At 31.0% G+C, this 18996-nt stretch overlaps 1 protein-coding gene across 1 annotated transcript; it reads left to right on the top strand.

Annotated features, from left to right (window-relative positions):
* The first annotated feature begins 2266 nt into the window (after positions 1 to 2266).
* LOC123656730 (translocation protein SEC62) lies at positions 2267 to 18717 on the top strand. The gene is made up of 8 exons (XM_045592391.1): positions 2267 to 2432; positions 13486 to 13612; positions 14475 to 14608; positions 15283 to 15396; positions 15872 to 16077; positions 16644 to 16830; positions 17096 to 17262; positions 18373 to 18717. Exons 1-8 carry the CDS (start codon positions 2397 to 2399, stop codon positions 18536 to 18538), a joined length of 1137 nt encoding a protein of 378 aa, XP_045448347.1. The 5' UTR covers positions 2267 to 2396; the 3' UTR covers positions 18539 to 18717.
* The last annotated feature ends 279 nt before the right edge of the window (positions 18718 to 18996 follow it).

Below are 18996 nucleotides of genomic sequence, written 5' to 3'. Positions count from 1 at the left end.
AACTTAGATTTTTAAGAGTATTAAAAAAAAAACAATTGTTTCTAATTACCTTCTCTACAACGTCCGTTCATTTCTTCAACCATTCTGCTGTATGTAATTTTTCGTATTCAATGTTTTAATTAACACTCGAGAGCGTTAGTCACAAAAAGGAAACAATTTTAAAATAGTATTGGAATATATTTATTCTAATCCGTTTAAAGAAAACGGTTTTGTTTTTTGACTAGTCACAGAACGACACTGCGTAATCACTCGCGTAAGCTTTTTATGCAAATTAATTTTAAAATTGAATGGAAATATGTTAACGTTATGAATATATTTCACGGTGTGTAATAAGAATAAAACCGTGATATATTCACGTTATGACTTATGACTCTGACAGTCAGTTCCTGTATATTTATTGTACTCTGTGACAGTCAGTATTAGTTACAGGTGCATTCCACTAAGCGACCGCAACGACTGCAATGCCCTTTCTATCCACCTAAGGTGCGTGCCCGTGATCGTCACTAGTATATATGACAGCTTGCGCCGCATCTATCTATATTTCATATACTATCACTAAGCGTAATGGGACAATGAGCGCGTAACGCAATTATTCATCCTTTTTCGTGTATAGTGCCGGCATTTATCGATTTATTAGATGTTGTGACGTCAAAAAACAACTTTCAATGACAAATTGTAAATGTTACCTCTCATTCAAGTATAGGTAATAATTATCACTTTACAAAATTATTTTTTTTTAAACAAAAGCAATAACAATTTTTTTTTGGTATCGAAATGTCATATTCAAAAATATTAATTATCTTTACGCTCTAAATTCGTATTTTATTTATTTTTTATTTATTTATTTATTTATTTATACTTTATTGTAGACCACAACTACATTTTAAACAATAAACACATTTAAAAAAAAAAAACATTTACAGACTGTACAGTACAATGGGCGGACTTATGGCTATTTAGCCATTTCTTCCAGACAACCCAAGTATTTTAATAGTTTTTATGTTTTTAAAATGATAAATTTACAGCGTTCTTTTCAAATGATGCGAATAATAAGTTATAAATATAATTTTTCTCACTTCTCTATGTAAAACTATTTCGTAATTTAAAACTTTTGTGCGCGATAATATTTTGTGTCGACGTCGAGCTATCCAACCTATAGCACATCGGCCAGCATGCCGCGCGTGAAACACACGCCCCGCGCCCTACTTTATACCATCAAAAAGACCGATAAAGCGCCTTTGCGCAGCTTGAAGGTCAGCGTTCTTTTTGGATAACGCGAACTATAACCAAGGATTGCTACTTCGTCATTGACAAAGTCGATGACGTCAAACGCGAGAGTATTTCATATACAATTGATAAAAAAGTATAAGAAAAACTTGAGTCTCAATTTCTTAAATAATATTAAAAATATTAATACCTTTAATATCATATATATAATGTAGATTGATCAATGTACAATGTATTAATCATTATACATATTTAAAATTATAGTATCAAACAACTAGATGGAAACCGAAAAAAGCCAAAGTCATTTTGAGTTTTGAAAATTAGGAAATAAAAGAGAAGAGAAAATGAAAAATTTGACTTGAATGAATTTGATTGATTTTATGAAACACAATATCTTTTGGCAGAACAATTAATTTTATTAGTTTTTAATTTACAATTATATTAAAGCATCATTAACGTTTAATAGAGAAGAATTCTTTATCTAGGACTGCAGCACTTTTTTAATACAATTTTTATTTGGGTTTAATATCCATTTTTAAAAATTGCCATCGGTAGCTCGCTATAAAAAAAAATTAAGAAGAAGTTGAGAGGGAGATACAAGCTAGTGAAGATAGAAAGAGAGAGAGAGAGAGAGTTACGTTTCATACAATACTGTAGGGACAAGAGAGAGAGGTGCGAGCACACATTTTGTTTCATTCTTTCCTTCATATATAGATATATGATCATTTCATATATACATATAGATGGAGCTAAAAAAGTTTTACTTCAGTCGCGTTGGTCTAAAGCATACTCGTTTTTTTTTATTTAGTTAAATTTTTTTATTTTGTTACAATGAAAAAAAAAATAATTTATGTATTTATATTTATTTACAAGCAAATAATAAGAATTAGAGTATATTTTGTAGAGTATGTTGGAATATGTTTTATTATTAAATTATATGCTCTACTAATTGCCTACTATGGTAGTTATGGTACTTATGGTAACTTATGGTACTCCAGTATATAAGTGTATAATCTATGTGGTACTCTTTCTGAAATTATTTGCAACATTAATTTATTATTTTATTTTAAAACTAGCAACATTAAAATTGCGGTGCGTCATAGAAAACTGAAGAAATAATATTTCAGTAAAGACAACAAAAATCGCTACGTTGACAATTTTACGTTATAATGGCAGACAAGAGGAAAATTAAAAAACGGAAAGAGGTATGTATCTATTATACATTTTATATAAATGCCTCATATCATTTTGGTTTTGTTTATACACATGCGGTATGTGTATACTGTATTGTTTTCTTTACCATTTCCATTCTGCCGAAATCTTTTTTGTTAATTTTTAATTTATTTAGCTATAAAGAAATATTCTAAATGATTTACGTTTTATTTAATTATTTATATACTCTTGCCGTTAAATTTCAATGACGTAGTTGTGCTAAATAAAAAATTCTTAGAACGTGCGCTATATTCGATGTTTGAACTTAAGAGTCAATACCTCGTTATAATAACATCAAATAAAATAATAAATATGCGTGTACTTTTGTAGTATTGCGCATTATTCCTTATTGCTGCCGTGGCGTAGCATTTTCAACATTTTATAAATAAACTACGATCTTTCCGGCCGTTCTTTGTTTGATCTGTGCCAACCTTTTTAAGATTAATTAATTTTATTTATTTTCAGCGAAAAAAGGTTTGATATTGTTCTTTTAATTTCTATTTAGCATAAAATTAATATAATAAATTAATCTATAAGTTATTAAATCAATTCTTAAAGTTATAAGTAATAACAATAAGAAAATAATTAGTCACATTTTTTTGTTTTTAACTATTATTTGCAAATTGTTAGAATAGTATTAAAAGATATAATAAGTATAGATCAGTTGGCACAGTGAAAACTGTCAATAGCACATAAAAATCACTTTATTTCTTGAATTTTATTTACACAATTTCAATTTAATATGTCCATAATAAATATGTGATTATTAAAATAAATAAGATACAAACTTGTACTTTAACAAATGATATATTAGTTAAATGTTTCACAGACAAGAATTTTTATCTAGTAAACAATATCACCCATTTCACAAATAAAACTCAATCTTCTATATCTTAGAATTGGCTTAGAGAACATTAAAATCACTAAAGTAATAATAATCGTAACTCTTAACTCCTTTTGTTAACCTTTAAAGTCAAAAAAATACACAGTAACATGTGTTATATGCTAGGAACTATAGGAGTGTTGTTATGGGCCACACATAAGTCTTGCCATAAATACTATTACAATTAAAATTAACAAAATATTACATTTGAATTTTCTCATGTTTATATGATTGTTCATTGTGTTTTCTTATTTTTATGCTAATAGTTTGTGAAATATTTTGTGATATTAAAATGGAGTGGGGTGATAAAGAGAATCAAATTGCTGTGATTGCATTACACAAAGTAGGTATGGAGCCCAATACAATTTTTAAGATTTTCCATATGCGTGTATTAGTCAAATTTTTGTGTACTGGGCTATTGATAGGTACAATGAAACCTCATCTGTAGCGCTCGTACGAAAAAGGCGATCAAAGCAGTAAGGGAAAGAATTCAAAGAAATCCTGTCCGAAAGCAAAAGATTTTGTCTCGAGAGATGAATATAGCACCTTTTCCATAGTTCTAATTAGGACTCGCAACCTTTAAGAGATGCACTGGTCATTTCTTAACTGATAAAATTAAAAAGGATAGGGAGATAAAATCAAAACAACTACTTAAGCAATAGGCAAAGGGAGGTCACAGAAAAATTTTGTTTACGGATGAGAAAATTTTTACACTTGAGCAATATTTTAACAAAGAAAATGACCATATTTATGCTCAAAGTTTTAAGAAAGCTTCCCATTTAGTCAACAGAGTACAACCTGGGCAATTATCCGACTTCAGTCATAGTTTGGTGAGGTGTTAGCTATGAAGGAGTGGCTGAACCAGATTTTTGTGAAAAAGGTACCAAAACATCGGCACAAGAGTATCAAGATACCATTCTTGAGAAGGCAGTTAAGCCCTTTAACAACACCATGTTTAATAACCAAGAATCCACCCAATATTGGTCAGAAACCAACATTCCAGACTTATCAGAGCTGAAGACTGGCCGTCATCTAAGTCCGATCTTAATCTGCTGGATTATGCTTTAGGTTCAGTTTGAGAGAGTATGAGATGGCAGTGAAGAATTTTCCCATGGATAGAGTGCATACTTCTTTTGATAACTGGCCTCAACGTTTAAAGGGCTGTGTTGTAGCCAATGAAGATCACTTTGAATAAGCTTTATATATTTTTAATGGTTTTAATTCATGTATTAAAGTAACACACTGTAATAGTAATAAATGTTATGTGCAATAAAAATCACATGTTCATAAATTTTCTTCTTACTGATAAATTTTAAAGTAGAAGAAGAAGCTTTCTTCAACAAACAACGTACCCGAATTTCTCAGAAATAGTGTAATGAAATAATGAACAAACAAACTCGTTCAAATTATACAGTTAGACATCTACGCTAGTACAATAAAGCTAAAAGTGCTCAAAATGGTTGAAATAACAACTACTGGTTAAAACTTATTAATAACACGTTTATGTTCAATGGAAATATCCACTGGAAATACTAATTTTAATGATGGATTTTCCACTAAAGACGGTAGCTACATTTTTATTGATAAAACATAAAGGATTTACTCATCAGTGTGTGTTTTTGAACTAATCATCATTACTACCCACTACAAAACACTAAAAAAGCCGCATATTTCTCTGAAGAGGAAAAAAAGAGGCTTAGTGTTAAGCATGCTTTTCCATTGCATATTTTAGGTGTATGTATAAATGAAAAAAGTCTTACACTCACTGGATAGGATTACTAGGATTTACTGTGTGAGTCCGGAAACACGTTTCTGGACTCCCAACAGAAGCACAAACAGATCGAACCCGCGACCGTCAGCGCAACAGCCATAAGCCAGTATCGTTGCGCTAACGCATCGTTTCGGCTTGTTATCGGGACAATCACATGGTATTATTCGTCAATCTGCCGTTGGTTACAATACTCTTGTTCTATCTCTGGGTCATCGACTTTTATGATATAACTGGCTGTGCCTGCGACTTCGCCCGCGTTTTGGGTATTTCCATGTTCAACGTGATTATTTAAATTTGCATACCTTTTTTATTTATGAACCGATTGACATGAAACAAACACTAAATGTTAAGTGAAGATTGCCTCAATATATATGTGAATACCACATATAAGTCGGATAAGCCGTTTATGAGATTAGCGTGCACAAACGCGCAGACAAACAGACAAAAATTCTAAATATCACTGTTTTGGGTGCTATTTGCACTGATAAAGGTCCGAATAATATTTTTTCTCATATATCTTCCATGTACAGACAGCAATCCGTTACATTTTTATTATATGTTTTGATGTATTGATGATTAACCGACTTCAATTACATTGACCAATGAATAATACGGCGTAGGTACACGAAATAATAGTCAAGTAAATACGCATTATTAGAGATTATTCAAAAAGTATTTGACTGATCTTGATCGAATTTAAATGCTACAAAACGACAAGCATAGCTCTCATAGATCGATTAAAACAAGAATTATCGAAATCGGCCCTACCCAATAAAAAGTTATGAGGTATACAGCGTAGATCGACAAACAATAGTCAAGTAAATACGCATTATTAACGATAACTCAAAAAGTACTTGTCAGAACTAAAAAAAAAATGGAATCCAGTAGAAGGTTCTCAATTGGACTGTATTTTTTATGTATGTTATCTCATAATTTTTAACTTTTTTTATCGATTTTGATGATTCGTTTCCTAACTGAAAGTTTGTCACGTGATCCCATTTAGGGCCTTTTTCATCAGTTGTGGATAAGGATAACTCCGTTTGACGGATTACAATATCCGACGGTAAAAAGTTTTTGATTTATTGTTATCATCGAATTCTACTACATTTATGAGATTTTTCTAGTTAAGGTAATAATCAATCAATAAAAGGTGCAGTTTATTAGTTAAGGAGAAACACCTCCTACTGGCCTATTCTACATCCTGCTGTCAAAGTCTATTTGTATACTATCCGTCAAAGAATATTATCCATAACTGGTGGTACAGGCCCTTAAATTTTATGGAGATTCCACGAGTATTCTAACAATTTTTGACGTAATTACTATACTACTACCAACTACATTAAAAATTACACGACATAGAGTGTCTTAAGAATTTTAGAAGTAGTTATTTTGTTCTCTTACGACTAGATGTCAGTATTAATTTATGTCATGCACCTTTTACTCGTGCTTTCCGAAAGCGTATACAAAGAACTTCCGTGCACTTTTTTTTCAAACGAGCTGTCAAGGATCAACAAAAGGGCGGAAATTCGTTACCTGTATTGTAAAACTGGGATATTTTGTAAAAATAGGATAAGAAATTATCGAGATAAGAAATTTAGGCGAGCCTTTTTTTAAAGCTTAGAGTACATTCTTGCAGGTATGTATTTATCTAAATGCTTAGCTGACGTCAGCAAATGGTTTATTATTTTGAAATGATGGATGATAGCGTGTTATTATATGATGAAATTTTTAAAATTAAGTTTGAATTTAAATAGCAGTCGCCTGTTAGACCCTATCGTTATTGTTTGGACTTTGTGTTGACTGTTCTATGTATATCTCCAACTCAGGGTGCTTAAGGGGCTACACTACATCAGCTCGAATTCAGATTTCACCCGTACTAACCACACATAAGAATTGAGAGCGGATGGTTGTTCATCGCGCGAATTATATGTATTTTCTCCCCACAAACATTATCAATAGTTATTTTTTAAAAAACGCAACATATAAGATGTTCTTCATACTTATTTCAATTACCATATGCTTAATCTCAAGTCCATAAATTCTATATTTACTGAGATATTAAGGTTTTAATACAAAAATAGAGGTAACTTTGCGGTTTTTTTTTGTATCGAGAAAATTTTATGGAATCGTGTTTTCGAAACATATGAAAGATAGTTTATGTCCTAAACTTTACCATACATAAATTTCAAACTTATATATTCAGTAGTTTGGAAGATATGGACATCCTGCCGAGTGGAAAATAAGCAATTTGAGGTAGCATACACATAACATACTCGTACGTAAGGGCCGTTGAGAGTTGGCGCTTATATAAAATCTGTATTTACGATATAGTTAATACGAAATCGGTAACATTATTTTATTTGTGTCCAAGATGGCGGTTTTGTCTCGTTTTATACTCGTATGCCTATAAATATACCACCTAATTTCCACGTATTCTTCAAATACTTCTGTAACTTTATTGTTGTTTGTATCACAGACCGAAAGTTTTTATGTTCATAATGTGAATATTATGTTTAAAATATTTTTAAGGTTCAAGTTCCTTATTATAATAATAGCTAAGAATGTTTGTGAGGATAGATGCACATTTGAATAACAACATTTATGAATGTTAGTAAATTACTTACTAGTTTTCGCCAAAACCGTTAGACTGTGATAAGACTTAGTATGTAGATAATAATATACCCACCTAAATAATACCTACCACCAGGTGATTTAAAACAACATAGGATTTTTACCCGTAACTCCAATCTTTATCTAAGCGTTAAATTTAAACGTGGAAATTTTGAATTATATTCTTTTTTTTTTATTAAATTTTTTTAATCTCGAAGTTGGGTACACGCAGAAAAAGTCAAATGTAAATTAAAGAAAGAGAATAATTGTGTTTGCAGGCAAACGAAGAAAAACCGGCTTCAATTATATCGAAAGGGATACAACGTAGGTAGACAAAAAAATAGTAAATACGCATTATCAAAGATTACTCTAAAAGTTGTAATCAGATCTCGATGAAATTTAAATGTGACCACATGATAAACATCGGCTTTTGATTAAATTAAAAATTATTAAAATCGGTACACCCAGTAAAAAGTTATGCGGATTTTCGAGAGCTTCCCTCGATTTCTCTGGGATCCCATCGTCAGATCCTGTTTTCCTTGTCATGGTAACAAACTAAGGATATCTCCTTTCCAATAAAAAAAGAATTATCAAAATCGGTTCATAAACGACGGAGTTATCCCCGAACATACATAATATACATATATACGGTCGAATTGAGTAACTTCCTTCTTTTTTCGAAGTCGGTTAAAAAAGAGAAATAGTACACAAATTGTATCTTTTTGTTTGTGTGCAAAAAATTTTTAATAAATAAAAAATACTGTCATTATTTACCAATTCAAAAATGGAACACGTAAACTATGGCAAGTTACTCTCTATTCCTACAAATCATGGTATCAAATATATTGCTCAGAGAATGTCCCACTTTCACCGGTACGGTAAAACGTTAGTCGACAAATGTCACGATAGCTCGCGGGTGTGTGCGTGGCTTTATATCCGTTTAAAATGAGAGATTTTGTGAGTATTCTTATTTGAAAGTGATTTTTTTTAACTGTCTTTTTTGTGTTATCTCTTTGGTTAAAAGGCTTGTTTGAGGATATACATACTTGTGTTTTTTTTTAAGTAAATAAAAACTGAATTCCTGTATATTTTGGTTGGATGAGTATTTCTAATACTTAAATATTTCAAATTTTTATAACATATGAAGTACACTTTGTAAGTAACTTTAATTTTTTTGTATAATAAATTAAGTCAAGTCATGGATCATGGTCTCTTGCACACTATTCCATCATCATCATCATTTCAAGTAGCTATACAAATATAATGTACGTTAATTTTTTATTAAATATCGAGAACATCTAAACTGCTATGAGCTAATCTAAGTAGTCTTAAAAAGAAAAAAGAAAAAACAACTATGTATTAAATGTAAGTAAATAATTGAAAAATAAATAATAGTAATAATAAATAATAATAATAATTATTACACTAAAACGGTTTTTAACAAAATCTTTAGAACTTTTATAGGTTTAAATTGAGAAAACGAACTTTCTGCCAACGTAAAACCTTAACAGTACAACTGTACAAATAGTAAATCGTTAGAATCGTTTTCGATAAAGCATAATGTAAAATATTCAAGGCCAGTTTAGCAGTTGCAGATGAAGCTATCTGATATATAACTGTATCCAACAGATACTATTTGATTTATTTTTCATTTTCTCCATCAAACTTTTTATCTGTCAAATATTTTCGCAACCTATAAATCTAAAATTTGTTGCTTATTTGTTAATAAATTTAGGCTATAAAGGCCTGTATTACCTCCTGCTGTTCACACTCTATCAGTAACTTATGTGCAAGTGATAAACTATGAGCAAAAGATGCCTTCAATCAGACAAATCTGGTTGATAAGTTGTAGCCGAGATAATAATCTAACTTATTTAATACTATTGTGTAGTGATTACAGTTTCGTTAGCGCAATGTCAGGGTCAATGTTATGCAAGCGATCGTACTTGAGGTCACAGTGAACTGGTTATTTTAAAGCACTACGCTTTGTATGTATTGATCTAGATTTATGTTGAAACTGGCGGTTTTGTGTTGTGTAAAATATTAGTAAAATAAAATTAAGATAATTGACGTATTGTTTTATACAGTAATAACTGAGCTAATTTTTTTATGATGGATTATTCATTTTAATTGAATACATATATATAAATACCTATCATATGTCATAAGATATTATATGCAAAGATACCAATATATAGCGCAGCTTTAGTCGCATTAGTGAAAAAAGAGTTTAATTTAGTTTTTTTTTTTTAATTCTTTTATTATATTCTCAAGTGAGAAAAAAGTTTTTAATATTATATTTGACGTTCTCTAGGAATTGTATAAAACTTTCCAATACTTAAATACAGTAGTGCAGTGGTGACAGCTTCGATCTCTTTTCGTAACAAATGTTTGTAAAGGTCATACAGAACCTATGGTCTGGGCGTTTGTCATTGTGCCGTACGTGTTATGTATTTTTGCTGACTAAATACTAGTGTAGTAGTAATTATTTAATCTTTAAAAAATTCTGATATTAAAATTCGAATGCTCTGTTCTGCGTTCTATTAAATGTGTTCTTGTTCTATTAAATTTCGAACAATCAACATGAGCAAACATTTTCCCTAATACCTACTACTCTTTTATAAAAAAAATATGTTTAATACAATTATAATACATCTGTTATCTTGCAACTGATTGAGCAAGATGTACAGAAAATACATAATAATATGTACGGATAAGCTGAATTACAATTAATAAGGTACGCTGAAACTTGTGATAAGGTTTTCAAATATAGATAAGGGAAATAGAACAGATTGTATGTTTAAATTATATTTTTAATTACAGATTAATTATTTCCAAAAATTAAAATTAAAGTATCTGTTATTATACCTAATGTTATGTAATTTCTTTACACGATTAAGGGACAAGATCAATAAGTTAAACAAGCTGTATATATGCTGTACCTTCATTTGATATAATAAAAGTGTAAATATAACAAAACTAAATAAATAATTGTATTTTTAGTTCATTACTATTGTACTGTCATTATTATATTGTTTGACAGCTTAAGTTGTTACATACAGTTAAAAAGTTTCAAAATAGATTTTTTTAATCTGTACTTTTTTAATTAACGTAGATTTAAGTATCCACGCAGAAAATTTCACGGCGATTCGGAGATTATTGTAAAAGTTACACGCATGTTTGTCAAGACGTCACATACATTTGAAAGTAGAGGCCACACGGTCTGCGCTTTACCAGGGCGCTGTCCTATTTACCTATCTGTTATAAATGTTCTCTTGCAATGTGATCAAATACGCTAAGTGACAATACATACATACATTAATGTTCTTTTATATCTGCAAGGTAAATCCGCATTTACTCCTCACAAATTGAGTGATAACGCAGTAGTCAAATCTAACGCTTCAGCCTGTAATATCCCACTACTGGGCATAGGCCTCTTTCCCCATGTAGGAGGAGGATCAGAGCTTAATCCACCACGCTGCTCCAATGCGGGTTGGCGGATATATTGCCTACTATGAGTAACGATCGCTATCAGGTGTACTTGATAACAACCGGGACCTACGGCTTAACGTGCTCTCTGAGGCACGTTGGGCAAACCCACAAGGACTCAAGGACAGTAGTCAAGTCTGCTGTAAAGCAAAGGAATAAACTTGAAAACTCGTTTAGATATATTATGTATAATGCTATTTAGTCCATTCACTAGCATTATTAATCAAGGGACCAAAACACGTCGACATAAAAATTGCACGATCTGACCAGATTCGTGGTGAAGTTAGCAGTAGGCAGTAACTGCGTCCTAACTGTATGTAACCCCTTAACATAGAAATCAGTTACAGTAATTAAGCGATAATGTTAAGAAAATAGTGACTTGAAGAGAAGAAACAGAGTATGGCCATGCCCCTTGACCAATTTAATCGCAGTAAGTTTAACGCCTTTCTTAAGAGACTTCAAATGGTCAATTTGAACATGGCATTCTAATTAATTAACCCGAGTACACTATAGTTGTTTACATACGCAGATTAAACGTCAAACAATTTTAACCAACTTTGACTTTATATCTAACTAGCTGTGCCCGCGACTTCGTCCGCGTGGAATTTAACAAAATAGTTATAGTTCAGTTTGCAGTTATAAAAAAAAATCTAAAATAAAAGTAGCCTATGTTACTCCTTATTACATCAGCTATCTGCCTGTGAAAGTCTCTTAAAGATCAGTCCAGCCGTTTCAGAGATTATCCGGAACAAACAGTATATATATATATATATATATATATATATATATATATATATATATATATATATATATACTGTTATATATATATATATATATATACACGTATGAATTTAGTAGAAAGAAGTTATATTAATATTACAAACAGACACTCCAATTTTATTTATTTGTATAGATACGTCCAAGTGATAACCTCAAGTTCTCATTAATAACCTGTTCGATTCTGTGTTAACAACCCGCTATTTTGTATATGAAACCCCGTTACAATAGATTAGTTTTTGTTTATACGAGTATATGTTTAACATGATTGTATTTCTTGTGGATCTATGGAACATTGTAAATGTTCTGTAACAAATCGTGTTCCCAGCGTTTTTAATTTTATTTTTTTATTATTCGAATCATTACATTTATTATTTGTATAAAAGAAAAAAACTACAAAAAATAATAAACCGTTACCGATTTACGATTTCCGTGTTTATTCACACTACACAAGCGCAATGTGTACATGTGTAACAGGTGCCAGCCTTAGTTATTTTACTTATTATTGTATAATCACTTGTAAAGTCATTGTCTAAATACAATGAAACTATTTCTTTGTTATTACTTTTTATCCCACTTTATCACGTCATCACCACGCAGATTATCACGTAAAGAATACAAATCATTGAGCACGAGCACGGCTTTATATAAAGTTTGCTGTATATAAAATAAAAATATTACCGTTTTTATTTAATACTAGCTGTGCCCGCGACCTCGTCTGCGTGGAATTTAACAAAAAACTTGTTTTTCAGTTTGTAGAGTTATAAAATAAATAAATTTCTAAAATAAAAGTAGCCTAAGTTAGTCCTTATTACATTCGGTTCAGTCGTTTCAACAAAAAGACAAAAATTGTAAAAAAAATTCATATATAACAAACAGACACTCCAATTTTATTTATTTGTGTATAGATACTGTACATTTTATACTGACACGCGTACAACGGCTCGTAACTGTACATATCTATATCTTTATTTAAATAGATTATTTTTTAAATGTGGGTTACATTTAAATGTAACCTTACATTAAACCTAACCCTTAATTCTCATACTTATTTTTATTTAATTCCATTTACATTATGGTATATTATATTACCATTAAGTGAGGTAGGGCACAGCAGGAATTTCCAGCTCAAAATCTGGAGCAGCCCGACTGCAGTAGTACATCGACCTTACAGAAGATCACAGCTAAATAGTACTTTTAGTTTTCAAGCAGTATTGTGTTCCTGTTGGTGAGTAAGGTGACTAGAGCTCCTGGTGGGATTGGGGATTTGGGTCGGCAACGCGCTTGCGATGCTTCTGGTGTTGCAGGCGTCTATAAGCTACGGTAATCTCTTACCATCAGGTGAGCCGTACGCCTGTTTGCCGACCTAGTGATATAATATATATATATATATATATATATATATATATATATATATATATATATATATATATATATATATATATATATATATATATATATATATATATATATATATATATATATTTGTATATGTAATTTACGTTCTACTTTTCAGGAGTTCGGTGAACCTCTCGTATCAGAGAAGCCGACGAGTGAAGAGTACGCTGTTGCGAAATGGCTGAAGGCTAACGTCCCTACAAAGAAGACGAAATTCCTCAACCACCACGTTGAATACTTCACAGGTATGTGACATAATTAATCCTAATAATACTATAAATGCGAAAGAATGTCAGTATTGGTGAATGTATATCTAAGTTTTTTACTCTTTGTAATGATACTCCATCAGAGGGAAATCCAAAATAAAGCAAGCCATTTTTTATCCCCATATTGTACATGTAGAACTATATTATTTTTTTTTATAGTATTTATCTGTCTTCTTTTTGTATTTATTAGTTTCGATCACATCTGTTGATAACTAATGAAAACAGAAGTAAAAGTTTTATACGCCTATCAATAATTATTTTCTAAGTTTATGTATGTAATAATTAATCAAATGACGGTAAACGGTCGGAATTGGTCACTGTGTGACCCATTTTATGGGTTATCGTCTCGAAGTTATGTAGTTGGAAACACGTCAATGTTTTTTATTTTGTGTTACGTTTCATCAGACACGAACATTAAATGTGTGACTAATACAATTAACATGCTCAAACACTAAACAAGTCTTATATTTTTCAATTAGGTATTATAATGACACAAGTATTTTTTATTTTTATTTTAAGGTAAATTGGTAATAAAACTAAAATATTATACGAATATCTTATTTTTTTGGCCGATAATTCTTTACAGGAGAATGGTTGGCGAATTATTAATTTCCCATTAAGAATAACAATCGTTTTCAGCTGTTTATGGTCACAACCAGAAGAATACGACATTTGACAATTATTTGAAACCGATTTGATCCACAAGATTTGACACTCCCACATTATCTTTTACGTTTCTGGCTTACCTCTATCCACCAGATTTTTAGGATATAAGGTCTTTATCCAGAAGTCAGAGTGAAGTGTTAAGTCCTCCTTAAGTTGTTATTTTTTTATTTTTTAGGCACAAAGGCAGTAGATGCACTTCTTACCTCGAAATGGGCAACTGGAAACAATCCGATCTTCATAACGCGACACGATGTCACCGATTATTTGCATCAAATGCTTGTGCACAAACTATTCCATAGAGCTAAGAAGGTAATACACATATACATTTGTAGAGAAAACATCATCTAATTTTCTTTTTTGTAATGTCTTCTAAAAATATATTTGTTTATAAAAAAAGTATACTATATTATACAGGATTCTTATTTTCTTTCTTGAATATAATAATTATATATATCGAAATAAAATATAGTCTTTCTTTCAAGTTGGATCAAACCGCACATGGTGTGCAAATTTGATTAAAATCGATCGATTATATAAGTTGTTTAGGATCCTTATATAAGTAGTTTAGGAGTCCATCGCGATATCGCGACAAACAATGTGACGCATAATTTAATTGTTATATATATATATATATATATATATATATATATATATATATATATATATATATATATATATATATATATATATATATATATTGAGATTAATATGTACACTTTATTTTAAACCTTGGTGGTTAATCAGTACTACAGTTTTATTAAGGACAATTATGTTAATATTAGACAGTTAAGAGTAAGTGCATAGTTTCTTATCGATTCTTCTTTGCAAAATCTACATTCCGAATATCGGTGGTAGTTTCGTTTTTAACTATAAATAATTAATTAAAACGAATATTATTTAAATTTGTAAACAGACGATTTAAATGTGCCTTTAAAGCGTATTTTAATAAAGATTTTTTTTTGACTGAATTGCTTTTAATTTAGGTACCAGTTAGTGAGCAAGAGTTAAAAGGAAAAAAGAAGAAGGACAGAGATAATGCAAAGAGTGGTGATGAGAAGGATGGAGACAAAAGTCAAGCGAGTGCCTGTGAATCTAAGGTAAGGGCGAAAGTAATCAAAAGTTTTGCATGAAATTTGTGCATGTATTACGCATAATTAAGGAAATTTCAACTTTATTCTAATATTAATAAACCCCTTTCTAGAATGTACGCAGTGGTTTTAAACGTGATAATATTTCGTTATTGTAAATGGAATAATTTATCTACCCGCGCTTTTAAATTTTTCATAAGTTGCTAACCCTTTGCGAGGTCGATTTTTTTTTATCAATTATAACCGTATTGTATATGATGGGATAATTGTATGGACCTTTAAGAAGATTTGGCGTTGTTAACAGTATCACACCATTTACTTTAAATAAAAATGTCAATTTGTCCAACTTTTGTTAAGAACACTTGTACACATAACTAAAGCATACACGCAAACATAGTGCGATGTTTTTGTTAGCTTAAATAATGTATAAAATATAATTGCAATTTTTTTTAATTTTATTTTATAATCAATTTACGAATTACAGGACAAAGATGGCAAGGATAAGGAAAAGGAAAAGAAGAAGCGCAAGATTCGTCTGGAAATGCACATGGAACAAATGTTCTTAGACAGTTTGGACGCATATGTGTGGATATATGATCCTATGCCGTGGTACTACTGGCTTTGTGGCGCGCTAGTGGTGTTTGGAACTATAGGTGTCTGCATGTTCCCACTCTGGCCGGCTACTGTTAGGTGAGTTTATTAATCATTCATTATAAATGAGGGATTTGTTTTGTTTTTGAAGTAAAACTTCTTTATTCACGTTTGACTTTGGGAGAAAGCTGGTGAATCCTTGACATGCGCGTTACGAAAACTGTGATCGGGCGAGGCGAACGGAGCAAGAGAGCGGTGCGAGCACACATTTTCTTTCTCTCTTTCTCTCATAGCCAGTTACTTTTCGTATATCTAAGACACAATGCAGGCCTAATGCCTAAAGAATTTTTACTTCAGTCGTGTGGTCTAAAGCATACTCGTTTTTTATTACACTAAGAATGTTATAAATAGGTGTTTGGTAGCCTATATGGACACTTACAACGTGAGAAGCATCGCAAGCCTTGCCGACCCTTACCCCCTTTCCTCCTAATCCTCGAAAATCGTAGTGACGTCTAGTGCGTTTGTTAATTTTTTTTCGTCTTCTTACGTTGTATTACTTCTTGATGTAATTGAAGTCGGTTTTTTTTTTCGTTTGCGAGCAAACACAATTATAAATTTATTATATGACAGATATTTGTGTAGTAACTTTATTATTCTATTCACAGGAAAGGTGTTTATTACCTCAGTGTCGCTGCAGCGGCATTCCTAGTAATGATAATAGCATTGGCAGTTCTAAGAGTGGTAGTGTTCTGTCTTGTTTGGATACTAACTCTGTCCAGGCATCATTTGTGGCTTCTACCCAATTTAACTGAGGATGTTGGATTCTTTGCCTCGTTCTGGCCACTTTATAAGGTATTTTCTTTCTTTGAATTAACAAATTCGTTTTAAAACTTTGTTTAAAATTAATTTTTTGTCTTTATGACTTCTTGATAAACTGTACACAATTATGTACAATTGTTTTAAAACTGAACCTAAAAATTATAATCATATAATTATTAAATTATTTTTGAGAATTATTACACTATTTTTCTGTTTTGGCCTTGACTTTAATTGAGAATATTACATTGAATGGGTCTATTAATATTGTGGTTAACATCAAAATTGTTTTTAATTTCAGTACGAATATCGTGGACCTGGCTACCAAAGCGATAAATCATCGAAAAGCAAGAAAAAACGTAAGAAAGATAAAAACTCAGATGAAGAAGATGAGAAAACTCCTCTAGTGCAAGCCGAGAAACAAGCAGAGACCGTCTCTCCACCTCAAACGAAGACTGTAGAGACTAAGTAAGTTTAACAAATAAATATATTGCAACATACACACGAATATCTATGCCTTGATGCATAGAGAAGTAATACTTTTATAAAATATACGTCGAGGACAGCTATCGACGGACATCGTGTGGGCAAATAGTGGGATAATCGAGCAAATAATCTACATCGTAAATGACATGGTCTTAATGATTTCCACAAATTTCTTCTTAATCTTGCGAAGTGTTGACGTCCTGTCAACTTGACATAATTGCCTCAGTGTTGCCAGCCTCCCGACAGTTTTCCTAGTTTCAGGACGCCGCACTAAACTCCTTTTTTCATTCTCGTCCAACATATACAGTAATCTGGTATAACACGGTAGATACGTCCTGCGTGCTTGTACGACCCCGTATAACGCGTTATGTACAAATGATTCACGTTTTACTTTTGTTTTACTTAAGTTCTGCAACGATCTAGACATTACAGCTTTATTTATAATACAGCGTTATATACCAATGTTTTTACAATTCAAAAACTAGGAACACAAAATTAATAAAATAATTAATATTTTTTTATAACAACACAATTGACACACGTGGAAAGTTACGCAAAACTAATAATGAACTTTACAAATCATTATAAACTAGCTGACCCGGCGAACTTCGTATCGCCTAACAGTGACTTTTAAGTATTATCACAAATCTTTTGTATGGGAGTATAGAAAAGTGTTGTTTTTAGACTTTTTCATGAAATTTATTTTTTTTTAGAATTTTTCTCCGTAAGAACCATCCTCGTACTTCAAGGAATATTTAAAAAAAAGAATTAGCGAAATCGGTCCAACCGTTCTCGAGTTTTGCGCTTAGCAACACATTCAGCGACTCATTTTTATATTATAGATTAACGGTACAAAAATATAACGTGGGAATTCCCCGCGTTATATGGGGAATATCCGAGTTATACCTACGCGTAATATGAAAATGCGTTATAAGAGTACCGTGTTACAGGGGGATTACTGTGTATTACCTCAAAGTCGAGATGAGTATTGAAGTACACCTCTGGAGTAGTCTGGAGTCTGTTTGTATACAAAATAATTTATTAACATAATGTAAGTTAAAGTTCCACAAAATAATGAGAATTATTTTCCAGGAAAGAGCCATCTGTAGAATCAAACGTACAAGAGGATGCAACGGTCACGCAAGATAAACTCTCAGAATCAGAATCAGAAAATAGTCAACGATCGTCAACAGACAGGGACTTTGAAATGATCGAACCAGCGGACGTTGAACCGGACCCCAAAGACAACGCAACTTAAAAAATGGCTATTTTTATTAACCTATCTATACAAATACTAGAGATATTTGACGTAAACGAAATTAAAATTTTGATCTCTAGTAAGTAAAAAGTTAGGGTTAGAAATAGGTCATGAATAAATGTTAGATAATACAGACTTGTTGGGACAGATTAAAAATAAATATTTTTGCCCTTTCTTTATCAGTGTATAGTTTGTTTTTTTTTTTTTTTTGTATACATGAATAATATTTTTGATGGATCTTCAATTCTTCTGCCTTTTTAATCTCTTTTCTTCTCTTTTCAAATTTTACCTATGTATTATATTTTAATCAACAATCTTCAACCTTTGACGTAATAATATTAGTGATAAAGTCGCCATTTTATATATATTTTTTTATAATAATTTGAGTAGTATTAATAAATTATGATAGAGTTACTAAAATATGTATTTTCAAAAACTAAAAATATACTTTAAAATGT

Source organism: Melitaea cinxia, chromosome 9, assembly GCF_905220565.1.
Source record: "Melitaea cinxia chromosome 9, ilMelCinx1.1, whole genome shotgun sequence".
In the NCBI taxonomy this organism is placed as follows: Eukaryota; Metazoa; Arthropoda; class Insecta; order Lepidoptera; family Nymphalidae; genus Melitaea; species Melitaea cinxia.
This window is presented reverse-complemented; position numbering and strand designations above follow the sequence as displayed.

Coding starts and splice junctions, on each gene's coding strand:
- LOC123656730 (XM_045592391.1), top strand. CDS start 2,397: ATGGCAGACAAGAGGAAAATTAAAAAACGGAAAGAG. Junction 2,433..13,485: donor AAATTAAAAAACGGAAAGAG/GTATGTATCTAT, acceptor TCTACTTTTCAG/GAGTTCGGTGAACCTCTCGT. Junction 17,263..18,372: donor ACGAAGACTGTAGAGACTAA/GTAAGTTTAACA, acceptor ATTATTTTCCAG/GAAAGAGCCATCTGTAGAAT.